This window comes from Mustela nigripes, chromosome 16, assembly GCF_022355385.1.
Source record: "Mustela nigripes isolate SB6536 chromosome 16, MUSNIG.SB6536, whole genome shotgun sequence".
Taxonomy (NCBI): domain Eukaryota; kingdom Metazoa; phylum Chordata; class Mammalia; order Carnivora; family Mustelidae; genus Mustela; species Mustela nigripes.
In genome coordinates, this window is record NC_081572.1 from 37,077,260 (window position 1) to 37,103,433 (window position 26,174).

Here is a 26,174-nt window from a genome sequence, read left to right on the forward strand (position 1 = left end):
GATGCGGGACTCGATCCCAGGACCCTGAGATCATGACCTGAGCCGAAGGCAGCGGCTTAACCCACTGAGCCACCCAGGCGCCCTATATCTGTCTTAATAACCCTTTGATACTGCTACACTTGAGCTTATAAGCTTACTAGTCTGCCTTCATTTACCTGAATATAAGCTTGAAAGGCTTATATTTCAAAAGAGAAGTTCAAAACAGATGAAAACTGAGTGAAACTCTCAACTAGTACTTAAGCATTCTAAAAAATTCAGCACTTTCAAGATCAAGAGGCTTCTGCAGACCTGATAAAGTTCTGAGCTCCAGTAAGACGCTGCTACTTACAATAGTTATGTGCTAATAGGGAGCCTTTAAATCCAAATAACCGTATTTGTGGTTGTGTGTTCAAAGACAGCCTCTACATAAATCTGTTCTCATATGACAAATCTGCTTCAAAAGTCTTTAGAAAAAAAAGGTTTGTAAATAAGTAATACATCTTTACAAGTTTCTAAATATTTGTTAAGTAAAAGAACGAGTAACTTCCTATGTCAAGGTATGACTTTTTTTTTTTTTTAAAAGTAGGCTCCACGCTCAGCATGGAGCCCGGTGTAGAGTCTGAACTCACAACCCTGAGATCAAGACCCATGCTGAGAGTGAGCTGGATGCTTAATGGACTGAGCCACCCACATACCCCAATCTGTTTTTATTTTTTTTTTATTATTTTTTTAAAAGATTTTATTTATTTATTTGACAGACAGAGATCACAAGTAGTCAAGCAGGCAGGGAGAGAGAGGAGGAAACAGGCTCTCTATGGAGCAGAGAGCCCGATGTGGGGCTCAATTCCAGGACCCCAGGATCATGACCTGAGCTGAAGGTAGAGGCTTTAACCCACTGAGCCACCCAGGCACACCCTGTTTTTATTTTTAAATTAAACTCTACACCTATCGTGAGGCTCGAAATCACAACCCCAAGACTGAGTCACATGCTCTGCCAAATTAGCCAGCCAGGCACCAGAGTGACTGTTTTTTTTTTTTTTTTAAATTAAAAAAAAAGGGGGGGGGCAGGGTGGCTCAATCATTAAGCAAACGACTCTTGATTTCAGCTAAGGTCATGGTATCAACCCCTGAGCTGGGCTCTGTGCTAGGCATGTAGACTGCGTAAGATTCTCCCTCTCCCTCTGTCCTTCCCCTGTGCCCTCTAAATAAACTTTTCTCCCTAGTTATTTCAAACCTGAATATTCCATGACCAAATCTAATATGAGGAAGAGAGAGGGGCTATTTTTTACATAAGTGAAATAAAACTGGAAAGGTATCAAGTTGTACCCCTTCAGTGAAATAAAACTCTAACCTGTAGGTTATTCAGAGGTTCCATCTTCATGACTGGGCCCAAGGTGTTGAGAGGCAGGGAGACGTCAATGCTCTGGTTCGGCATCAGTGGTGTATGGATGGCCAGAGGAGTGCTAGGGATGACACCAAAGCTAGGAAAGTGGATGAAAAAATTCCAGAGGTTAATCAGAAGGCAAGCTTTAGCCACATCTTTGGGTTCCAATGATTCATTGCTAGATTTGAACATAATTTTCAATAAAATTAAGTGGAAAAAACAATGGAACTAAGATGCTTAATTCTAATTTGCTGTAACACTGATTACAATATAACCCATTTACCATTAAATGGATTTGAGGAAGGAGAAAACATTCGTAAGTACAGAACTGCTTTGCTAGTTTCTTATGTTTCATACCACTAGAGAGACAGATTTAATAAGTTTCTTCCTCTCTTTTTTTTTTTTAAGAACATCTTTTCTTAGAAAATCCTTGGGAGAAAGAAGACTTAAGAATACACATCCTGTAAAGTACGATAAATTAACTTTACTCCATAGCTTGATAACCTGCCTCAGCAACCCAGAAGATTATTTACTGGTAATTCTAATTTTCTTTTTGTTTACCAATATAAGCCACAATTACTGGAAAAGAGACAATGAAAGTTAAGCAAAATTCACTGGCTTAGACAATCCAAATAACTAGGACAAGCTGGTCACTTTCTAAGCCTAAGGCAGGGAGTGTGTACCTACCAGTTTGACTTCATAGAGAAGCCTAATAACAATCAAGAATAGTAAAGAGATGGGAAAAACCCGATTCTGGAGTTACATAAATAACAAATACATATGAGAGCAGACATATTTTGGTTTGGCTTTTGTGTGTGTGTGTGGTGTTTTTTTTTTTTTTTAGCAAGAGTGGCACTAGAGAAAGCGAGCATATGGGCAAGCAGAGAGGAGGAAGGGGCAGAAGGAGAGAGAGACTCTTAAGCAGGCTCCACGCTCATGACCCTGAGATCATGACCTGAGCTGAAATCAAGAGTTGGACACTTAACCGACTGAGCCCCCCAGGTTCCCTAAGAACAGATGTGTCTTATGTACAAGAAATACAAGAATTTCAAATAGATGGAGCATAAAGGGAAAAGTAGACCTACAGGTGTAACAAATACACAAATGAATGATATAAATTTATATTGAATTTGTGTTCTAATTAGCCTCAGGAAGGAAGATGGGACTATAACATTTATAAAGTAACTATAGAGTTTATACAGGTAATACATATAACTATAGGGTTTATATAGGTAATTATCTTTCAAGAGTCATAGGATGGCAGAAGAAACATTTTCTTTTTCTTAACCTATGCTTTGGAATATCAAAATGTAGTAATAAAGTGATCCTGAGAATAATTCACGACTCATTTTGGTGTAATATTTATAGATCAAAAAACCACTGTGCTCTTTTGATCCTGTTCTCATGGTCAGCAAACTCTATCTGAAGGCAATACTGGGATAGAAACATGACAGGGGCTTAGTTCCTAATCTTCGAATTGCTCCTCTTGGAAATGATACAGAAAAAAACAAAGAAAAATTCCTTGCAAAAAATTCTCTACCCACAGACAAAATGATTTATCTACGTAGAAAACTGTAAGGAATCTACAAGAAAGCCACCAGAACTAATAAGGGAATTTAACAAAGTTGCATAAGTTCAACATAGAAAAATAAATATTACTTCTGTATTAATGAGAATGCTATTTTTTATATCATCAAAACTATGACATACTTAACTCTGATGACAGACATGCAAGATCTATACAAGAGAAATTATAAAACAGTGCAGAGAGAAGTTAAAGATAACCTAATAGAAAAAGCAAGCTGATGGATTAGAACTCGGTATCGTTTGATATCAATTCTCTCCCAAACTGATCTACACTCTCAAAATCCCAGCAGGCAAAGGACCTAGAATTGCCAAAACAATTTTGAAAAAGAGCAAAAGTGGAGAGTTTGTACTATCTGATTTCAAGGCTCACTATGGAAAAAAAGAAGTTCATTTTGACTCTCTTTACACCACATTTAAAAATTATTTCAAAATGGATTATAAAAGTTAGTGTTAGAGCTAAATCTATACCACTTCTATTAAACACACACACACACACACACACACACACACACACACGAAAAAAGTTCTTTGTATCCACAGGCCAGGCAAAGATTTCTTAGAACACAAAGCGCATAAGCAATACAAACCTTTTTCTTTTTGAAAGACACTGTTAGGAAAATAAAGGCACAGAAAATATTTGCAAGACATATATCTGACAAAGGATTTGCCCCCACAATATATAAAGAACTTTTACTACTTGATAATGAAACTAAAAAAAGAAAGATCTGAGCAGATACTTCACTAAAGATATAATGGTCACTACACTGATGAACAAATTACTCAATATCATTAGTCATTAGGGAAATGCAAATCAAAATGAGAAGTAAATTAAAATGCAAGTCACTATAAACTCATAAGAATGGCTGAAATCGGTAAATAGCTGGAAATAGAACTAGTCTGACAAAAGGAAACACAGACTTCCTAGATAAGTGATTTCTAATGTACCTAACTTTCTTTTTTTTTTTTTTTTTTTTTTTTTTAAAGATTTTATTTATTTATTTGACAGAGAGAAATCACAAGTAGATGGAGAGGCAGGCAGAGAGAGAGGGAAGCAGGCTCCCTGCTGAGCAGAGAGCCCGATGCGGGACTCGATCCCAGGACCCTGAGATCATGACCTGAGCCGAAGGCAGCGGCTTAACCCACTGAGCCACCCAGGCGCCCCTAATGTACCTAACTTTCAATCTAAGGTATAAAAGTTATTTCCAAATGCCTAGAAATAAGTAAGGCAATCACTGATATAAGTTGTTACTGACAGATTTTATTAAATCTGCTTAAAGGTCCAATTACTACTTTATCAGAAACAAGTGTGATTATCTTTTTTATGAATAAATGGACCTGCCATCAAAGTCTAGCAGGCAGTTTCCTGAAGCATGATATTTAATATAAAACAGTGATGTTTCAGAACTACAGAAAATCAGTATTTACATCTTCATGGTCCCTTCCTTATTAAGGCAAAGAATTCATTGCTAAAAGCAGATCGCTTGCCTACATTACTTAGCTAACAGGTGGACAGACTATGTTCATCAACCAATTATGTTCATTTTCCCCACCAAAATGTGGGCTTTGGATACTCATCTGTTTTGTTCACTATTCTAGCCCCAGTACCTAGAATGTCTGGCACATAGATGCTACAACATTATTTGTTGAATGTATAAATGCATTTCAATGAAAACTTTTTGTGTGTGTAAATGGTTTATTAAAAACTTCCTAGTCCTAGAATCCTTTAAGAAGGCAGTAAGTTCTGGTTTCCTTTTTTTTTTTAAGATTTTATTTATTTATGCAACAGACAGATACACAGTGAGAGAAGGAACACAAGCATGGGAGGGGAAGTGGAAGAGGGAGAAGCAGGCTTCCTGTAGAGCAGGGCGCCTGATGCTCGGCTCAATCCCAGGACCCTGGGATCGTGACCTGAGCCAAAGGCAGATGCTTAATGACTGAGCCACCCAGGCGGCCCTGGTTTCTGTTTTCCATATGGATGAGTTTCCCAACAAAATTTCGAGGGCCTCCAGAGTGAAAGCTGACAAGTGAATAGACATGCAAGACCAGCTCTCACTCTACACCCAAATGTGCCAACATGAGAGTTTTAAACACATTGTTAAAAATGGAATATTGGCAGGCACCTGGGTGGCTGAGTTGGTTAAGCATCTGCTTTTGTCTCAGGTCATGATCCCAGGGGCTTGGGATGGAGTCCCACATGGCACTCCCTGCTCAGCTGGGAGTCTGCTTCTCCCTCTGCTCCTCCCTCTGCCCCTCCCCCTGCTTGTGCTCCCTTTCCCTCCCCCCAAAATAAATAAATAAAATCTTAAAAAGATCATCTCTCTCACTCTTCCCCTATCCCTCTTCACCCTAATAAATAACCAAAACAAATAAAAAAAAAAAAAAAAAAAGGGAACACTGGCTTGTTGTACACAAGGCACATTGCTGTTTCATGACCAAGCTGAGGACTCAGACTTCTTACCTATTCTTGTTAAACTGGATTGCAAAGTCTGTCATGTGTTGCAAAGCTTTGTTGGTGAAGTTCATTTCCATATAGATGTGCCCTTGGCGGTGAGTAAATGTTCCGGAAATCTCCAAGCCTTTAGCTTTTACTGCAGGCAGCCAGACCTAAGAGACAGTATAGAGCCAAGTGGAACCACACACGATTTATCTCAATGCTATTTATTTTGATTATATAAAGATGAAATTAAGATTTGGCTTCTTCAGGCAATTATGGTGATTTTTATACTATATCAAGTCAGATGCAAAAGGCTCTAGATATTCTCTGAATTTTGAGATTGTTCTCAATTTAAGAACCAAACCAAACCAAACCAAACCCACACAAAAACCGTCTATGAAAAACCTGGCTAGTTCTCCATCGTCTGTTCAACTTGGTCATTTTACTGCTTGACTACTGCTACCAAATGTATATACAAGGAAAAGAGAAATTCCAATGAGTACAGTGTGTTTTTTTTATTAGCCCCTCTGGTAAAAAGCTTAAAAGGGAGGAAACTGAATCGACTAATGAAAATAGCATGTCTGTATCTTTGAATACTTCTTTTTTTTTTAAATCATCACTAAAACCATTATTAGTAGTCTTAAGGGCAAGGGACTTACATATATATGTCTTATGTGTATATATATATATTTTTTTTTAAGATTTTTTTTTTTTTAAATTTGACAGAGAGAGATCACAAGTAGGCAGAGAGGCAGGTGGGGCAGGGTTGGGGAAGCAGGCTCCCCGCTGAGCAGAGAGCCCTATGCAGGGCTCAATCCCAGGGCCCTGAGATCATGACCTGAGCCTAAGGCAGAGGCTTAACCCACTGAGCCATCCAGGCACTCCTCTTACGTATATTTTTAACTCTTACTACAGTTTCTGGTAAATAGTACTTATATGTGGCTTAAGTAATATGAATGCCTGTCTTCTCTATATAATCCATTATTCATCCTTGACCCTAGAACCTGTGATAATCCTGGACTATATGAGTTAATTAAAAAAAAAATCTGGGGGCACCTGGGTGGCTCAGTGAGGTGTATGACTCTTGATTTTTGACTAAGGTCATGATCTCAGGGTCATGAGACTGAGCTCCAAGTTGGGCTCTGAGCTTAGTAGGGAGAGTGCTTGAGATCCTCTTCCTCCCCTCTGCTCCTCCCACTCTTGCTCTCTAAAAATAAATAAATCTTAAAAAAAAAAAAAAAAACCCAGGAAATTCATGAACTGTTCTAACCATCTAAGACAAAATACCAAAACATCAGTAGGTGGTTGAATAAATATTAAAACATATTCAGCCATGCCAAAGACAAAAAGGAAAGGAAGGAAGAAAATGAAATCAAACATCCACAAGATATTTTTCATCTATCGGAGGGTAAAAATCCTAAAAGTCAATAATACTCAATGGAAAATTTAAACAATGTGGCACTTTGTACTGTGTTGCTGGAAATATAATCTGATGTCACCTTTTGGAAGGTAAGAGGATAATGTCTATTTTAAAATGTTTAAATGATCAAGCACACTGCAGGTTTACCTTATAGCCATACTTACAAAAATATACCAGGATAAAAAATATCTGTATACCAGGATATACATATGCAAAGATGTTCACTGCAACACTGTATTAACAAAAAAGGGGAAGGGAGGTGGTAGGACCAAGCGAATAACCTGTATGTCTATCAACAGGAGAATGATTAAATAAGTTGTGGCACATCAATAGAGTGGATACAGACATTCAAAATAATAGAGTAGGGAAAAAATAAGATGCAAAACAGTATATTCCATAGACATAATACTGTTAAAGAACACAGACATACACGTACACGCATAATCCTTTTCTTCTGGTAGGACACACAATAAAGTTAATAGTGGCTATCCGTGGGAAAGTGAGGACAGAGAAATTAATTTTTTCTTTTTTAAAAATATTTTATTTATTTATTTGACAGACAGAGATCACAAGCAGGCAGAGAGGCAAGCAGGCTGGGGGTGGGAGGGGTGGAAAGCAGGCTCCCTGCTGAGCAGAGAGCCTGATGTGGGGCTCAATCCCAGGACCCTGAAATCATGATCTAAGCAGAAGCTTTAACCCACTGAGCCACCCAGGCACCCCGAGAAATTATTTTTCTATCTGTCATTTCTATATTACTTATATTTGTTATTAGTATGTATTACTTTAATGTCAGTAAACAAATGCATTAGAAAATCTTAGACGCAATAATTAAATTCTGTGGGATAATATCTAACACAGAAACCTCACAACCAAGTTACTGTACTGGGCCAAAATATTATGGCTCAGTTTTAAATCCTATTTTTGGTTGCTCTATTCAGTAGCTGTGTAGACAAAGTTATGACCCTAGACTGGTCTATAGCTCTGTAACAAGGTCCTCCAGAGTCAGATGAGAAGGCAGAGAATTCAGGAAATAAACAGGCATGTTGTTCCCCAGAAAGGCACAATTACAAGAAACTGAGCTACTATTCCCAAAGGCTGAAATAAGCTTCACTTACAGCAGTTTCCACTTTTGAAACTCAGTCTGAGCAGGACATTAAGCAAGGTTGAGACTAGAAAAGCACCAATGACAGAAACCTAAATCAGAACTCTAAAAAGATAAGCTAAAATCCAAACGTGAGGAAGAGCACTCTAGAATCCATATGTAACACCAATCAAAAGGGGAATGGAAGGAAAGAGAAGTAAAAATGTTACTCCTCTTCTCTATATTCTGCACTCCCTCCCCCACTTCCACTGCCTCTCACTGTTGCATTAACCGGACTTACACTAGACTGACGTCAGTGCTGACAAACCAGACAATATTTCTAAACAAGAGAACAAAACACAAATATTTAATATTTCCAATTTTAAGTCTAATTATAAAAGAAGTTACAGAGGATGCTATGGTGCTTCATATTGCTAAATTTCAGGCTACTTTTCATCTTCCTCTTAAACTCTCTAGGACAAGGGCCCAAACCTTGGATTTAGTATCAGTGGAAGTAACAAAAAATGTTAGTAATTCAGGTATTGTTCATTAAGAAAGTATCGCTTTACTTACAGCCTTAGGAGCCACATATCCACCAGGTGCCATGCCTATTCCCGTGGAGAGTTCAAACAGGTCATTCAGACCACTGCTGACCACAGCAGGAGTAGGTGAAGGAGCAAAGGTTGCAGGCACTGATGAGGGGATGAAGGACTGTCCCACCTGCAGGGAAAAAGGCAAGGGGGAGGGAAACCAGGAAAAACAGATTAATAGCCCTTAACATGTTGCTCTGTATTTTAGTAGTATTGATAAAACAGTAAGAACATAACATAATTACAATATTCTTGGAGTTCAATTAGTATATTCTTTATCCTCTTAATCATCACAGTTATTTTTTCATCATTGATAAGGTACAAACACTCTTTAGAAGTTCTATCAGAAAGTAATCAGTAGGACCAGGAACAGAGTGATCCAAGATCTTTTCTGTTTGTTTCCAATTTTAGCTTCCATGATTCTGTGCAAAAGGCCTACAGGTACCCTAATAGAGGGGAGTCTGTTTCTATAGAAAGAAGAAGCATCCAACTTAGAAAATAGCTCTTTTCCCACGTGGGTGCAGACATTTAGGCATAAATATCTAGTAGGAAACTCTCCTGGGTGGGGGAGCTGGGTGGGGGAGATAGATATTCATAGCCCCCAGCCTCAGTCACTTACGAGGAGAGTCTCCCTCTGAGTCCAGCTGACTCTCTCAAGTTCTTTGTAGATGACACAAGAGAATAAGAGCTTTCTCCAGTCAAGATGGGAGGTTCCACTTCCTTTAGCTCTTTAATGTCAGGAAGACAAAGATCTCTGTAGACACCAGAGCACCAATCCCTAAAGATGTCCCTACACCACATGTGGTGTACGCCTCTGAAGAATCCAAGTAACCCTATGCTACTTTCTACCCTTCATACACTGCTATAGAGGTTTTGGTGTACAATGCTAGACAGCAGTGGTGGCTCGTCTGAGAATGTGTGCATAGGAAAGGCATCAAACAGGTGGCAGCGCATCCCATGGTGAAAAAAACGGATGGCACTTACTGCCGGACTTCCTCCAATGCCCCCGCCAAGGTCACTGCCAAGCTGAAAGAGAGAAAGGAGAGAGAGGAGAGAGAGGTAGAGTTGATTTAGCTAAGTACTAGATGCCCATATAGAATCTGTATATTGCTCTACCAAGTTGCTGGGAATACATGCTGTTCAACTTGACTCCCAAAGCCTAAAGAAATTCTAGATTGCAAAGAAATACGTTCTAGGGCAACTGAGTAGCAGTACTGATGGTATGTGCGAGTTCTGAGAAAACATGGAAAGAAGATGGAGCTGGGACATCTCAGGGATGTTTCAGATCCAATCTTCCCACTGGGGTACATAGGCACAAATTTAAACCAGATTTAAAGATTTATGTATTCCAAGAAGCTCTAACTCTAAGCAGTAATGTCATGAAAGTGTTTTATTTTTCTCCTAAAAAGAAACTTAAGGGAGAAAAAAAAAGCAAAGAAAAACTAAAATGTGCTTTGATCTACAAAACCTGCTTTCCCACTGAGAAGGTGGGAACCAAACCAGTATTGAGCAATTTCAAGCTTCAAAAATTATAGGAGGAATAAGAGTGATTTTTTAGAATTTAGAACTTTTGTAAGAAAGAAAACAGCTGGGACAGGTCAAGATACCCTACCCAGGGAGGAAGTAGGAAGGCATGCAATGCTTCAAATCTCTTTCACAGTCGATAGTACTAAGGAGAAATGCTGTGAGTTTTCTGGAGAGCATGTAAAAGGATGCTAACTATTGGAGAATTAGATGGACTTAATTAGCTCGGTGACAGGAAAATCATTCCACACAGTCTTGAGCTGGCTTTTCTCCCACTCAGGGCTCTGACATAATTCATCCCAAAGTCAGGCTTCCATGACGAAAGCATTAAAGAAGAACTGAAGCTGAAAACAGCTGGCGTGAAGAAATATAAAACATATACATGACCAACAGTGCTGTATAAAAAGCAAACACCACCTTTTTTGGCTACAGTTCCACATCTGCCTCTTCCCTAGTTCTCACTGTGCATCTGAAATTCTTCTCTGAATCACCAAATGCCTTGTATGCTCTACAAACACTGTTTCCTTTATTATCTGTCATTTAGTGGTAGAAACTTGGAAATCTCCATGCTGTTGTTATGTTAAAAAGCAAAACCTTACTGGTTTTCAGAATTTGAGAAAGGATTTTATCTTCTCAGTGAAAAAAATACACGAAACAGGGTTGCTAAAATCTAAATAATAATCTATCCTGAAAAACACTGAAACCTATGACAAAATCCCGTTTCCACTATGACAGAAAATGGGCTGGGCAGATGCTTCATAACTAGCATTAGTAAGCATTCTCTTCACTAAGATACAGAGCACTCCAAACTTTGAAGAGTGGTTTCTAGAACCTGGTTCCTGAAGCTTACTTAGTGGTTGAAAATAGCCAAAATCGCATGTGTAAATAAATAAAAAGGTCACCACAATGAAAAATTTTAACAACTGGAAAAGTCTGAAAGCAAATAGAAAAGATATCACACATCTGCTTTTTTTCTGGTTCTGGAAAGCACATATCTGAAAACCACGTTTTATTCAAACAAACACTTATATAACATCAGCTGGATACAAGGCACTATGGGGAATGTAAAGATGCCAGGAAATGAGGGGAATATGTAGATGAATAAAATCCAGACTTTGCAAACTGGCAGGAGAAATAAAACATGAATGCAAAACCACACAGAATATACTAAAGCAGGGGAGAAAAAAGGAGAGAGACACAGAGAGAAGTACTGAAGGGAAGAGCTTCCTTTTGGCTGAAGAATAATGAAAAGCTACAAAGACGTGGTAGTGTGGGATTATAAAAGCAAAAAGGGGGAGGTTATTTCCCAAACAGCATGCACAAACACTGTAAAAAAAAAAAAAAGAAGAAGAAGAAAAGCAGGATCAAGAAGAAGGAGTAGGCCAATTAAACTGAGCACAGGGTAGATATGTATAAGAAAAAAAAAGTCACAGAATAAATTTGCAAAGACAGGCTGACTATGGGAGGTCTTTAATTTTTTCATTTCCCCTTCATAAAACCTTGGAAGTTTCATAGAATAAGATCTAAACTTTTTTTTTTTTTAAAGATTTATTTATTTATCTGAGAGACAGAGATCAGAAGGAGTCAGAGAGGCAGGCAGAGAAAGGTGGGGGAGCACACTGCCTGCTGAGCAGAGAGCCTGACGTGGGGCTCGATCCCCGGTCCCCGAGACCGTGACCCAAGCGGAAGGCAGAGGCCCAACCCACTGAGCCACCGAGGCGCCCAGACCTAAACTTTCTAAGATTACTAATAACTACTTCAGTTATGTTCTATTAACTATGGTTTTCAACCTTAGATACACTATTAAATCAACCACTTGTGTGTATGTATCATATAGGGCATTTAAAATACTGATTCCAAAGTCTCACCCCCAGAGGTAGTGACTTAATTGTTCTGGCGTGGAGCCTGGGCATCAAAATTTTGAAAAGCTCTCCTAAGTGATTTTAGCATTTAGATAAGCTTTAAAACCAATGCCTTAGATAATTAACTAATGTTTGGAATCAGGAAAGATTTACCTGTTTGAAAATTACTTTGGAGCTAACTCCTGAATAAGAAAGCTAGACCTTAATAAGGAAGAAGAGAATGCATCATGTCTAATGCATCATGTCAACCTAATGCTTTAATCTGCTTTGACTTTCTGGTGGGCTGACCCCTCCTTCCCTCCACCATTCTCCTCCCTTCTGGCCGGGCTTACAATCCAAACTTAAAAGAGATGGAATTCTGCATGGACCTGATTGACACTCAGTGGCAAGGACCAACACACCAGAAGAGAAACAGCAGTTTTATCCAATATGCTAGATTCAATAAAAGGCATTGAGAAAAGGCACTTGCTGGTGGGGTTACTTCCAAAGGAAATAAAGCCCATGTACAGCCCTTATTTTCTTAGATTTCATTCTTGTCTTTGAGTATTATATGAACATTATCTTAGCTGGATAAGATCTGAATGTACTCTCCCCACCATGCTGCTTGTCAATTTTATTCAAAAACATGAAAGAAACTGAAAAGCAATCCTAATAGTCCCATGTTTATGTTTAGTATGTCAGCTACAACTCAGCTTCAACACAGAATCAAGAACTCTGATCTTGAGATAGGATCCAAAGGCCATTAAGAGACACGTAACAAAAATATAAAGGTTCACCTAACTGTGCTGTTATGTCCAGAGAGCAGAGGGAAAGGACAATTTCAACACATGTTTTCTACCGAGCAAAATTGTAACTTATTCAGACTTTATTCAGCATCTTTCCTTTTGACTAAAGAAGGTCCTGAGGGAGATTATTATCCTCCTCCTCTCAGAAAATCTGATAAGTGTGATAGCACAGTGATGGGCAAAAGTGAGTAATGAAGAGATATCAGCAAAGATGGGAGCCAGGGACCCAGGGAGCAGCCCCTCCTGTCCACAGTGACAAGCAGGATGATGCACATGGTAGTCAAGAAAAGAAGAAAGCCGCAAGGCGCAATAAAGCACAGAAAAGTTCACATGCTGGCCCGAACGAGCCATTAACCATGTTGGTTCAGTTGCTGGTATTATCTGGAGCCAGACAAGATGCATCTGCCCGGTCACACTTATCACATAGAGTATAAAATCAGCCAAATGAGGACCTGTAAAAACTGGGGGTATCTGTTACACAGTGAGCTGGTGGGAGCCGAGTGGAAAGGGCTAGGTGTGCAGGGCATGGCTTTAATCTCCATCTTGTGTTTTAAGTGTCTCCTGGAGTTAACCACTTCCCACTGTTCCCAGGATTACCTTTTAAAAAGCTGCCATTTTCTATGGGGGTTTGGGGGATAGGAAAGGAATAAATGAGACAAGATGGGATTGGGAGGGAGACAAACCACAAGAGACTCTTAATCTCACGAAACAAACTGAGGGTTGCCGGGGGGAGAGGGTGGGGGGAGAGGGTGTACGGAGAGGATGGTTGGGTTATGGACATTGGGGAGGGTATGGGCTATGGTGAGTGCTGGGAAGTGTGTAAGCCTGATGATTCACAGATCTGTACCCCTGGGGCTAATAATACACTATATGTTAATAAAAAGTTTTTTTTTAAAAAGCTGCCATTTTCTCCATGAAGGAAATAACATCAGGATAGAGGAAGACAAAGAAAGGCAAAGTGCCGATTTCAGCACAAGAATATTTCAAATGCTGAAAACTGAGCAGAATTTTCCTAAAGGTGTACAGCTGATGCCCACATCCAAATGGTGGCATGGTTAGTGGTATATAAGCCATAGTGGTTTGGTTCCCCTCATCCCCAATCTAAATCATAGTAGTTATAGTTATTAAATGGCACTGGTAATAATACTAACATTTGGCTACTGCCAAAGAGTGGCTACTTTATCATCTCTGAAGTAGTGCTGAATTAGGTTTGGTTCAGGTTGTGTCCTTGCAGTGTTAATCAAGTAAACGGATGGAAAGCAATGATTTCATGGTGACTTACAGTAATTTACAGGTTAAAGGGATTTCATCACAGTTACGTGATCTCTGAGACGGAGCCAGGTTGAGTCAAAAGTTTAAGCTCAGTCAACCCACAGCTCTAGTTCAGCTAGATACCAAAAGGAAACACCCTCATCCAATGGCAATATACTACAATAACAGAAATACAGAAGGATAACTCATGAGTAAGGTTCTAGAAGGCAACAAATCCACCTGACTCCAAGAAGTCTTTTATAGGAGTATCCAAATGAGATGGCCACTAAATAGACCAAAAGAAAAAAACATCCCATAATGATCACAATGGCTGATTTTGCTCGGTTAGCCCCCTTCAGGTATAGACCTCTGATCAGTCCAAAATAGACCTACTTTCTTCTAAACCTACAGTGCTAAGTATCTGAAAACATTCTCTTAATTAGGGGTGCAGATCTTAAGCTCAGAAATTTCTCTGCTTCTATCTAGTGTTACTACCTTTTTCATGTGATGCTTTTCAGAATGTATTTAAATAAAGGGAGCCTAAAGGAATGTTTCCGGTCATATAGCTTACTGACAGTTCTCTTATTCAGAAGTCAAAATAGAATGGTGTAAAAATAGTTTACAGCAATTGCCATGATAAACGATGAAATTGAGACCAAAATCCTACTGGGGTCAAAAACATCATTCTGTGTTTTTTCTATTAGGATTTTATATTTTAGAAGGCACATACCATCATTTAGGTAAAAATGTAATTTTCAGCTGTCTGGCTACAAACATTAATTTGATCTTCAAAAAGCTATTCAGAAAAGCATCATAAAATATAACTAATTAAATTGGTGAAAAGAATCTGTAACCATGCAAAAACTATTAAAACTAATGGCTAAGAATGGACTTGATATGAAACAGTATGAGTTGAGATCATATAAAATCATCCAAAGCCTCCCTGGCTTAATAGAAAAAAAGGCTTATATCAACAGAAAAGTAGGGGGATGTAAAAGAATACTTCCTGAGATGGGACAGGGGAAGAATGTGTCACTACTGGTCTCTTTGGTCTGAAAGAATCCCATGATGAATATGGTAAAAGTCCACAGGAGAAGCTATGCATCCTGTTTAATTTTCTTTTGCAATACTTACTACCTGACTCTTTAGTTGTTATCTCTCTTTCCTCTACTAGAACACAAGCTTGCAAGGGCTAGTCACAACTATATTCCCAGTACACAGAATAAAATCTGATATAGAATTAGCACTCAAATATTGATTCAGTGAATGGATGTTCTATTAACCATACAAGCAGGGATACTGGCAATATTACTTCTCAGGGAGGTAATTTGGAAATGAATCATTTTATTGGAGAAAATTATCACAAAATGGACAGAAGTCTGATGAAACCGTTTCATCAACTGGCCTAGCGCACTGTATTGGCCCTGACATTTCTAACACACAGGAACAGAACCAGTTAGGGAAAAAAGGGACCCAACCCCCAGCCCAAGTCCTTTTTAGAGAAGAAATGTATTACTGTCTGAACAGTTCTGATAGCAAGTCTTCCACAGCAGAATGCCCTGTGCATCATTTACCGGCTCTGAAAGCACTGGTGTGTTTTGTATCACAGCTCACCATGAATATGGTAAGGAATCTGACAAACAGATGAGAAGATCTGATATGATTTCATGGCTCTACTTACAAGAGGGTAAGATGAACAATCTTGTTCCTTTTGTTGCAAGATAGATGTATGAACTTATCCAGTCCTTCTTTTCACGAATGAATACACTTCTAGCCTTTCTCAAATGTTCCTAGGCCTCCTAGTGGCAAGTCAGCCCAAACTCATATACCCAGAGGACCCGGGAGGTACAGTGAGAAGAGGCAGAGGGCAAACAAGCTTTGTGTTCTGGCTTAAGCATTCATGCACTTTTATAGTCTAATCCTTAACACAGCAGTGTTTCGTCGGTGTTGACTTTGCTTACCATCACGTAAGAATGATATTGCAAGATGGATGAGCCGAATTTTTTCTGCAGCTACAAATGCCTCCTGCACTTTGCTGTGCACTCCAGACACTTTGTACCCCGTCTGAGCAGGACCAATGTGAAGTGAGACTGGACTCTATTCTAGAAGATGACAATAACAAACTGGAGGAATCTCAGGAGAGTCCTGGGTTCAAATATTGATTCTGAGATTGCCTTGCTATGCCACCTTCAGTTTCCTGTTTTGAAATGGGGCCCAATATAATTTCCCTGTAGAATTATTTTGGGGATTAGAAATTATAAAAGTTCTAAGCACAGGAAACTAGAACAGCAACAGAAACTCAGTATTGGGTAATTATTCCCCCAAACTGTCTGATAAAAAGACAGTGGTACAGAAGCCACATTAACGAATTTACCAGGCAAAACTGGGCTGTAATTCACAAACACTTCCTCCAACACCACCAACTCTAAAACTTAAGCTCTTTAATCATTACAAATCTTTTTCAGAGGAAGAAACAGGAAGATGCAAAATGAGTATGTAGTAGTTTAGTCCTATGGGCTAAAAAAAACTAAGATTATTACTAAAATAGTACCTGACTTAAAACTTCTGAAAAGTAAAAATAAAAATCTGCAAGAAACAGGGTGGGAGGGTGCACTTATCATGACAAACACTGAGAAATGCAGAGAATTGCTGGATCACTATATTGTACACCTGACATTAACACTGTACGTTAATTATATTGGGGGAAAAAAACAAATAGAGTGGGAGGATTTGAAAAACATACACTGCATTTAGGGCAAGGCAGTTTCTCCTCTAGCCCACACTATTCCAGCTGGGCACACTGAAAGGACATTTTTCTGGCTGGAAAACCTCTGTCAGCAAAGAGAAAGGGCACTCTGGATAATGCTTCCTTTCCAGTCTGGATGTACAATAGCACCATTTATCTAAATAGAAGAATGCACAGCACCTTGGATGAACAAAAGGCTGTAATTTAGCCAAGGCCTCTGCTGACAGCCTGAAAATAAAGGTGACCAAAAATAAAAAAAAAAAAAATCAAGATTCAATTATTACTTTAGTGAAATCTCACAGATGTCAGAGTTAGTAGGAAATGGTCTATTTTTACAACATGTATGCAGGAGACATACACATGGGCCTCAGGTCACCTCCCACACTACACCAAACCAGGATCTGCACCATCAGTAAAGTCACACTACCCAGAATGAGCACTTTCTCAGATTCCATATCAGAGGCAACAAAAGACCTACACAACATTTCTCAAACTACGAAACAAAAAGACTGAAGCAACTTTTGTAAGCCTACATTTAGACAGTACACTGTCCTGCTTCACATGTAGAACCCATCAACCATGTAAATTTTACTACATTCAACCTACATCAAAGTGAGTTAAGTTTAGAGTAACAGAAGGAGGAAAATATCCACAGAGTTCAAGCAAAAGAGAATATACTAAGGCAGGTAGAAACTACAAACAGGGATATTTCAGTAAGGAGACTTTTGAAAAGAATATGGAGAAAATCCATTTTGATTTGAGTCTTGTGATGAAAAAGCATTCCATTTTAAAAATCTGAATCTCTTCCTAAATCAATGATTTTCAAAGATGCCTGCCTCTAAGATAAGTAAGAATCAACTAGGAAGCATGGAGTGTGTGTATTTTCTTTACATCACACCAATATCTCCCTCCACTCACTTTTCTTTGTTTAAAAATCACAGCTCTTATGGATCACTATTATTGATGGAAGAAGGATGGTGTCTTCAGGTATGTTGTGGCAAACAGTAATAATGATAAAGTAAATAAATTAACAGATAAGTACTTCCTTAATGACAATTCTAGAAAAAGCCTCAATTCACTAAATCTTAAAATTCTGCAACAGTGAAAGAAGGTAAATAAGATCTAATGTAAGGATCACCAGAACATGAAAAGACAAGAATAGCTCCCTAGGGAATTTTCAAGTTTTAAGACAAAAGTACAGAGGGGCAACTGGGTGGTTTGTTGGTTAAGCGTTCAACTCTTGATTTTGGCTCAGGTCAAAATCAAAATCAAAGGACTGTGAGATTGAGCCCCATGCTGGGCTCTGCACTGAGCACGGAGCCTGCTTAGGATTCTCTCTCTCCCTCTGCCCCTCTTCTCCACCCTGTGCACACACTCTCTCTTAAAAAAAAAAAAAAAAAAAAAAACTTTCAGTCTCCAATTACACAAAGTGAGCAAAGGTGAAAAGAACCCTGGGACTGAGCAACTACATCTAAATTGGTCAAATTCAACTTTTGGTCAATTTCTGGTTGGCTGGACTACCTCACTGCAAAATATAATAAAAATGTCCTGGGGAGACAGGGAAGGAGCCGAGGTAGTCAGAGAGGACTGTTTTTGTAGAAGGTACTGAAGAGGCTCACCTGAGTATAATTCTTCAGTAGAAATCATTGCCTTGGCTTAGAGATGAATTTTTAACATCTCTACCAAACTCCATTTGGAACTTCATTTGACTCAATGTTCTGAACCTTGGATGCAAAATTAAAATAACCTGGCTATCTTTCCAAAATATCAATGTCTAGGTCCTGTCTCCCAGAAATTCTGTTTAACTGCTCTAGGACTGGGCCCAAACACTGACAGCTTGTTTTTCTGTGTGTGTGTGTGTGTGTGTGTGTGTGTGTGTGTTTAAGATTTATTTATTAGGGAGAGAGACTGTGTGTGTGTGTGTGTGTGTGTGAGGGAGAGAGGGGGGGGAGACAAGAGTCGGGATAGGGGCAAGGGGAGAGGGAAAGGGAAAAAACCTCAAGCTGACTTCCCAGTGAGTGTGGAGCCTAGACGCAGGGGTCCACCTCATGACCCTGAGATCTTGACCTGTGCCAAAACCAAGATTCAGACACTTAACTGACTGAGCCACCCAGGCGCCCTGATAGCTTTTTAAAAAAAACTATGGTACTAATGTGAGACTAACTATGCAGCTGGAGCTGAGAACCCCAAAAGCTTAAATAAAAGGTCTGTAGCTGCCATACTTCATTAGCAGCATGCCACTGGCCCCTGTGGGTAGGTTCCCTTAGACAGCAATGATAAAAGCAGCAGTGACCACACAGAGACCTTGCGGCCCACCCTTCTGAAGTGAACACTGCAGTAACCTGAGTGCTCCATGCCAGATGAGCACATAACTCTAACCCAGGCCAAATTTTACATCGGGGTCTGGGTGAAAAGCTACCACTCCCAGCAACACTATTCTTCCTAGCCAGTAAAAGAAGGCCCTTTCCTTCTTTCATTACTATCCAAAAATAATTTTAGGAGTTTCTTGCCCTCCCTCAATTTGGGGCAGAAGAGAACCCCTCTTACCAGGAGTGTGTTTACTGCTAAGTCAGGAGAAAAAGGCATCTGGGTTTACCAACAGCTACGGGTCAAGCACCACACTGAAGTGGTTCACAGTGGTCCCAGAAATTGTACGGTTTTATGCAAAATATGGCCCACGGAGCCAGGAGCTTGTTAGAAATGCACTACTCGGTCTCATCTCACACCAACTAAATCAGAGTCTGCCTTACACAAGTTCTCCAGGAGATACATAGGATTTATACAGACTTACATTATAGTTTGAGAAGCACTGCCGTAAGGAAAAGATTCACTCAAGAAACAGCACTATCTATACAGATTAAGTAAAAACTCTGAGGACTACTTCCTTCTTTAGATAATTTACAAAACAACAATAAAAGCATTTTAAAACGGCACAGTCTACAGCTGCCTTGGAAACTCACCTTCCGTGCAGCCAGATTTAGGCTTTCCTTGTGATGTTCTCTTAAAAGGATCTTAGTTCTCTGAGTGAATATATATTTAACTCCGTACAGATCCAAAGCAAAAAGCGCCTTTACTCATTTTGATATCTGAGATATATTTGTACCATAGAATAAGCTGAAAACTGTATGACTTTTCTAGGGCTGTAACACCAAGTATACCATTTTGAATCCTGAAGTCAGGAAGAGGTAAAATACAGAGTTACATCAGAACATTACTGGGCCTCCATAGCAAAAAGGCTGTGTGATATTTACAAATCCAAATGGGAAAACAATGTACTCCCCACCCCCAAAAGAACATCCTTTACAAAAAGAAATAAAAAGGCCCATGTGTGATTCTAGCTACCACAACCTAAAAATTTAACATTTTTTTTCCTATTTGAAGTAGCACTTGTGGGAATTTTAACAGATGAGTAGATAGTTAAACAAAATATAAAGAAGAAAACTGGGCGCCTGGGTGGCTCAGTGGGTTAAAGCCTCTGCCTTCAGCTCAGGTCATGATCCCAGGGTTCTGGGATCGAGGCCCGCATCGGGCTCTCTGCTCATCTGGGAGCCTGCTTCCTCCTCTCTCTCTGCCTGTTTCTCTGCCTACTTGTGATCTCTGTCTGTTAAATAAATAAATAAAAATCTTGTTTAAAAAAAAAAAAAAAAAATAAAAAATAAAGAAGAAAACTCATGGGCATTAAGGGCCAGCAATTGCTAATACAAAGCCACACGGAAATATCACGTCCCTTTCTTTCCATGCTAAAGTGGGTCAAGAAATAAGAGCGTAAAATCCAGACAACATTAAAATACAGGGCCTCTTTCTTCCCTCCCTCCTTCAAGCTTAATTTCTTTGTCATTTTTAGGTTCATGTTGTCAGCCACCAGGTAAATTAATAAATAGGGTTGTTAAAGGATAAACTGGAGTTGAGGAGGATGTAACATTTAACTTGTGGGTGATGTGTCAACAGAACAGGAAGAGCTATTTCAAAGGTTACATGGAATGTCTGGGAGAATTCATTAAAATTTCAGTATTCACTTTTTAGTCTCCTGAGAGATTCCACAGATCCTTCTGAGTCGACAGGGAGGCTGTGTAGCCAAGCAGAATGATCATATGAGGAAACTATTCTTACATAATTGGTCAAATCCACTCATTAAAGATATGAATATAAAAAGCAGATGCTTCCATTCCCAATAAAGATAATAAGCGCTACCTGCATCCCTATGAGCTGGTATCTATGGCTTGGTTAGTGTACAGACTCCAAAAGCAGTGACTTTCCATTAGTAAAATGCACAATTCACAGAGATATGACTGTAACCCTATTTTCTTAAAACCTCTGCCAGCCAAGAATTAAATGTACCTGTATTGGCTGGCATAAATCCCAGACATAATGCTCCTCCTAACACAGAAGAGAAAAGGCTGGTGTGTGTAGCAGAAAATGAGGCTGTTTCATTTATGTAATCTCTGAGAACATATTTTCCTATCTATGGCATGTCTTCCAATTTCTGATGTTGGGAAGTAAGTTTGTTGGCGTCTTTGCAGACAAACATGTACAAGTGTCTAGCTAAAAGAGCTCCTCTAATTCCACAATTGGTTTGTAGAGAGCCATATGTTGTGACATATAATATATACACATATACAGATATGTGTGTGTGTGTATACATACACACAAATAAATAAAACTTATACATAAGTTATTTTTATGGCCTTCTCTACACAGATGGAAGGTCATCCTTAATATTTCTCATTTATCTTGTATAGCAACGAAAACTAATTTTAGTTCCTATTGGTGGCACATATTCACAGATACTCTGGACTTTGGAGCCTTTTATTATTAGAATCCTGGAAGCTAATTAAATTGGAAGTATGGGTAGGAGGAAGAAGGGGGACAAATAGAACCAATCAAGCAGTACTCCCCAACTGTAATAAAGGTTCATTTTTTACACAAATGTTTCATAGGGCTGCCTCAAAACCTTTCAGAATTGGGGCATAAATCAATAAAATATAAAAAAGGCAAAGATTTGAAAGCCTCAAGATAGGATGATCTCTATGAGGTCATTTAAATGCTGTTCAGGGAAAAAGGAATTATAGGGGCTATCCAGAGTTAATAAGCAAGAGGAATAAGCAGCTCTGGAAAGAACACTAAATATTAAGATTGCTGAACAATAGGTTGGCTAAATATTGAAAGTTCTATTTAGAGGCAGGACAACAAAACAATCCCGCATAGTTGCAAACATGCCCCATAACAATTAATTAATTGACAATATCAAGTAATTCCAGGAAGACAAAAAATCCTGTCCTTTATCACAGGACATTGTTCTGCTCATCAAGGAAAGGTCTAGTTCTAAAAAGCTGAATAATCTAAAGCTCTTTAGCTATAAAGAATTTAAAATCACGAAAGAAAGAAGGAAGAAAGATACTTACCAGACTATCTAGTCCTCCTCCCAAGAGATCCACTGCTCCCATCTGCATGGAGGACACCTGTGGCACATTGACTGGGGGACCGAGGTCAAGGTTTAAAAGGTCTCCTAGAAGGTCACCTTGAGAGGGGATGACCTGAGGCTGTTCCAGGTTCGTGGCAGTGGTGGTGCCAACAGGGCTGTCACCTGCATCAGTGCTGCAGTGACATACACAAGGAAGGGGAAAGGAAAAGTCAGTTTTATCCAGGACATAATAACAAGGCGTAAGTGAATAACAGATCTGTAAGACACAGGAGGAGGGGGCGCCTGGGTGGCTCAGTACCTTCTGAGCCTCTGCCTTCAGTTCAGATCATGATCTCAGGGTCCTGGGATCCAGCCCCGTGTTGGGCTCTTTGCTCAGTGGGGAGCCTGCTTCCCTTCCTCTCTTTCTCTGCCTGCCTCTCTGCCTACTTGTGATCTCTGTCTCTCTAATAAATAAATAAAATCTTAAAAAAAAAAAAAAGACAGGAGAGAAAACAAAAACAAAAAATAAAACTTACTTATCTTTTTAGCAGTATTATTTTTTAAAAGATTTTATTTTTAAATAATCTCTATACCCAATGTGGGGCTCAAACTCACAACACTGAAATGAAGAGTTGTATGCTCTACCGACTGAGCCTGCCAGGCCCCTCAAAAAAACTATTTCATAATCATCTGCTCATGAATAGGAAGAGATGACTGCAATTCTTATCTTTATCAAAATATGGGTACTAAAATGAAAATAAATGTATACTATATAGCCTCAGCAGTCAGTTTTAACTGAGCACCTAAACTATGATGGAACACCCTAATGAGAACCTTAGGGCCATATTTTTAAAAAAGGGAATGTATTTCGTTTGTCCTCAAATAACTTAAACAACAAAAAGCAGCATGTACAAAATGACTGCAAAGCACATTCACCGTGTAATACAACAGCAGAAATGAGTACTATAGGAGTGTCTGCAAACTGACAGGATATAGCTGAGAAACAGAACAAGTCAGGTAGAGCTGATTCTAAAAGCTTCTGAGACTGGTTTTATGACTAGATTTTGAAGAAAAGCACAGCTATGAGGAAATAACAGGGAGAGACTTTCCCTAAAGGAACGGATGGTTTGTGCCAAGGCAAAGAAATGAACAATGTGACATTAGGAGTGGTGAAAAATTTATATCGGCAGGAACAGAAACCGGGATTAAGATTTTAGGAAAGAGAAGATGATGGGCGCCTGGGTGGGTCAGTCGTTAAGCATCTGCCTTTAGCTCAGGTCATGATCCCAGGGTCCTAGGATCGAGCCCTGCATTGGGCTCCCTGCTCAGCGGAAAGCCTGCTTCTCCCTCTCCCACTGCCCCTGCCTGTGTTCCCTTTCTCACTGTGTCTCTATCAAATAAGTAAAATCTTTGAAAAGAGAAGATGCGAGAGAGAAAACTGAAAACTAGCCTGGGAAGTTAATTTTTATGATAGGCAATGCAGAATCACTTTGATTTGTTGAACCAAGAACTAAAAATAACATTACAAAAACATTACTCTAGCAGCTGTGTGTCAAATGGACTGAAGTTGGAAGAATGAGTATGGAGATCGGCAAAGAGTAAGCTAAACTGCTACTGCCACTGCACAGAAAAATAAAAAGTGGTGAGTTCCAAGAGATAACAGATGTTGTAGGGTCAACTGGGCAGCTGTGTGAGGAAAAAAAATGAGCCTTGACTCTTGTACCTCACAAAATAAAAATGAAAGAGACAAAGCCAACTAAGTGTGAAGGGAAAAACCTAGGAGAGTACCTTGATGGCCTTGGAGAAGACAAAAGCTTCTACAGAAAACACTAGGTATTAAAGGAAAAAAATGATTATCTGGACTTCACTGAAACTGAGAGCATCATTTCTTTAAATAACACCATCTAGAGAGAACGAAATAAAGTATATTTCACAGACTACAAAAAGATGCTCACAACGCATGTATCTGACAAGACATGTACCAAAAATCACATAAAATATTCATATAAATCATTCAATCATTATATAAAGAATTCCTACAATGAAAAAGAGAACCCATTAAAAAATAAGGAGAAGATCTGGCATGTCACAAAACAGAATCTACTAGCAGTCTATACACCTGAAGAGGGACTTAAGCCATCTCTACTCAACAGGAAAATGCAAATGAAAACTAGAGCAAGACTCCATCACGTATCTGCCAGGATGGCAAAAATGGACATGACTGACAACCCCAAGTGCCCACCAGCATGTGGATCACCTAGAACTCATAGACTGCTGGACGTGCACACTGGTACGATCTCTTGGGAAAACTGGCAGCGTCTCCTATAGCTACATATACATCTATTCTGTGACCCAGCAATTCCAATCCTAGTTGTACACACAAGAGAAGTAAATATGTAAGTCTAAGACATACACAAGAATATTCATAGCAGTTTTATCCGTAAGAGCCCCAAAATGAAAGCAATGCAAAGGTACATCAACAAAAGATAGAAGTAAATTGTGGTATATTCAGGCAATGGAATACTATACACCAATAAAAAGAAATAGAATTGATTTCTATTGTGTTCAAGAATAAGCAAAACTATAGTGACAGAAGTCAAAACAATGCGGGCGCCTGGATGCTCAGTGCTAAGTGAGTTGAGCCTTCAGCTCAAGTCATGGTCTCAGGGTCCTGGGATCAAGCCCCGCACCAGGCTCTCTGCTCAGTGGAGAGCCTGCTTCCCCCTCTCCCTCTGCCTGCTTCTCTGCCTACTTGTGATCTCTCTCTCTGTCAAATAAATAAATAAAATCTTTAAACAAATAAATAAAAGAGGTCAAAACAATGGTTATCTTTGGAGAGTGGGTATTAACAGCAAAGGGGCATAAAGAATCTTCTGGGTGCTGTAAATATCTGATCAATGCAGTTATGATTGTATATATATGGAAAAACCTACTGAGCTATACATTAAAGGTTAGTGCACTATTAAGATTATTATAAATGATAATCAATTTAAAAAGTGGAGGAGGGAAGGGAGAGGGGAAAATCCTACAAAGAAAATTCTACGTTCAGATGGTTTCACTGTGAATTCTTCCAAACATTTAAGAACAAAGTTAAACCAATCTTAGACACTAATTTTAAGAGAAGAGAGAATGACAATTAAGAAAATCCCATGGTAAACTTCTGGGAAATAACTGCATAATTGTCATCAAAGCAAAATTTTTAAAAAGGTGAGGTTTTGCTAAAGTAGACAACTATTTACCATCTTATCCCCTGCCCCAGAGCAGCTGACAAGTTTTAGTAAGCGATAGCCAACTAAAAACCACCTTTTCCTTTCCCAAGTGATTTTAGAAGATTGTTAAGTAAGCATTTTTAGATCTCTAGAAGAGTCAGAATAAAGTTTTACAGTGTAACTGTATTAATGTTAGCGGCACAGCACTTTTTTTTTTAAGATTTTATTTATTTATCTGACAGAGAGAGAGACACAGCAAGAGAGGGAACATAAGCAGGGGGACTGGGAGAAGGAGAAGCAGAAGCAGGCTTCCCACAGAGCAGGGAGCCAGATTCGGGGCTTGATCCCAGGACCCTGGGGTCATGACCTGAGCCCAAGGCAGACACTTAAAGACTGAGCCCCCAGGTGCCCTGGCATAGCACTTCTTAACTGAATGCTGCAGAACAGAGGTAGGTAATGTCAGTACTATTATGGATATGCCATTTGCAGCAATCAATCATCCCAGTTTATTTCAAAAGGGATTTTTATGCATTTGTGTTTCCCTTAAAAAGACAATACAAGTACATGGGGTGCCTGGGTGGCTCAGTGGGTTAAAGCCTCTGCCTTTGGCTCAGGTCATGATCTCAGGGTCCTGGGATTCAGCTCAGGTCATGATCTCAGGGTCCTGGGATCGAGCCCCTCATAGGGCTCTCTGCTCAGCAGGGAGCCTGCTCGCCCCCCCCCTTTTTAAAAATATTTATTTATTTATTTGACAGAGATCACAAGTAGGCAGAGAGGCAGGCAGAGAGAGAGGAGGAAGCAGGCTCCCTGCTGAGCAAAGAGTCCGATGTGGGGCTCAATCCCAGGACCCTGGGATCATGATCTAAGCCAAAGGCAGAGGCTTTAACCCACTGAGCCACCCAGGCACGCCCCCCCCCCTTT

At 39.4% G+C, this 26,174-nt stretch overlaps 1 protein-coding gene across 2 annotated transcripts in view; it reads right to left on the reverse strand.

Annotated features, from left to right (window-relative positions):
* AP2B1 (adaptor related protein complex 2 subunit beta 1) overlaps window positions 1–26,174 on the reverse strand; it is a 127,722-nt gene that overhangs the window by 37,308 nt on the left and 64,240 nt on the right. The window contains exons 14-18 of one of the 2 annotated variants that reach the window (XM_059380552.1): window positions 22,046–22,238; window positions 9,460–9,501; window positions 8,459–8,605; window positions 5,409–5,554; window positions 1,331–1,460 (exon numbers count right to left, since the gene is read on the reverse strand). In XM_059380552.1, coding sequence (XP_059236535.1) covers window positions 1,331–1,460; window positions 5,409–5,554; window positions 8,459–8,605; window positions 9,460–9,501; window positions 22,046–22,238 — 658 coding nt within the window. The remainder of the gene's footprint in view (window positions 1–1,330; window positions 1,461–5,408; window positions 5,555–8,458; window positions 8,606–9,459; window positions 9,502–22,045; window positions 22,239–26,174) is intronic. The other variant, XM_059380553.1, reaches the window with a different exon arrangement.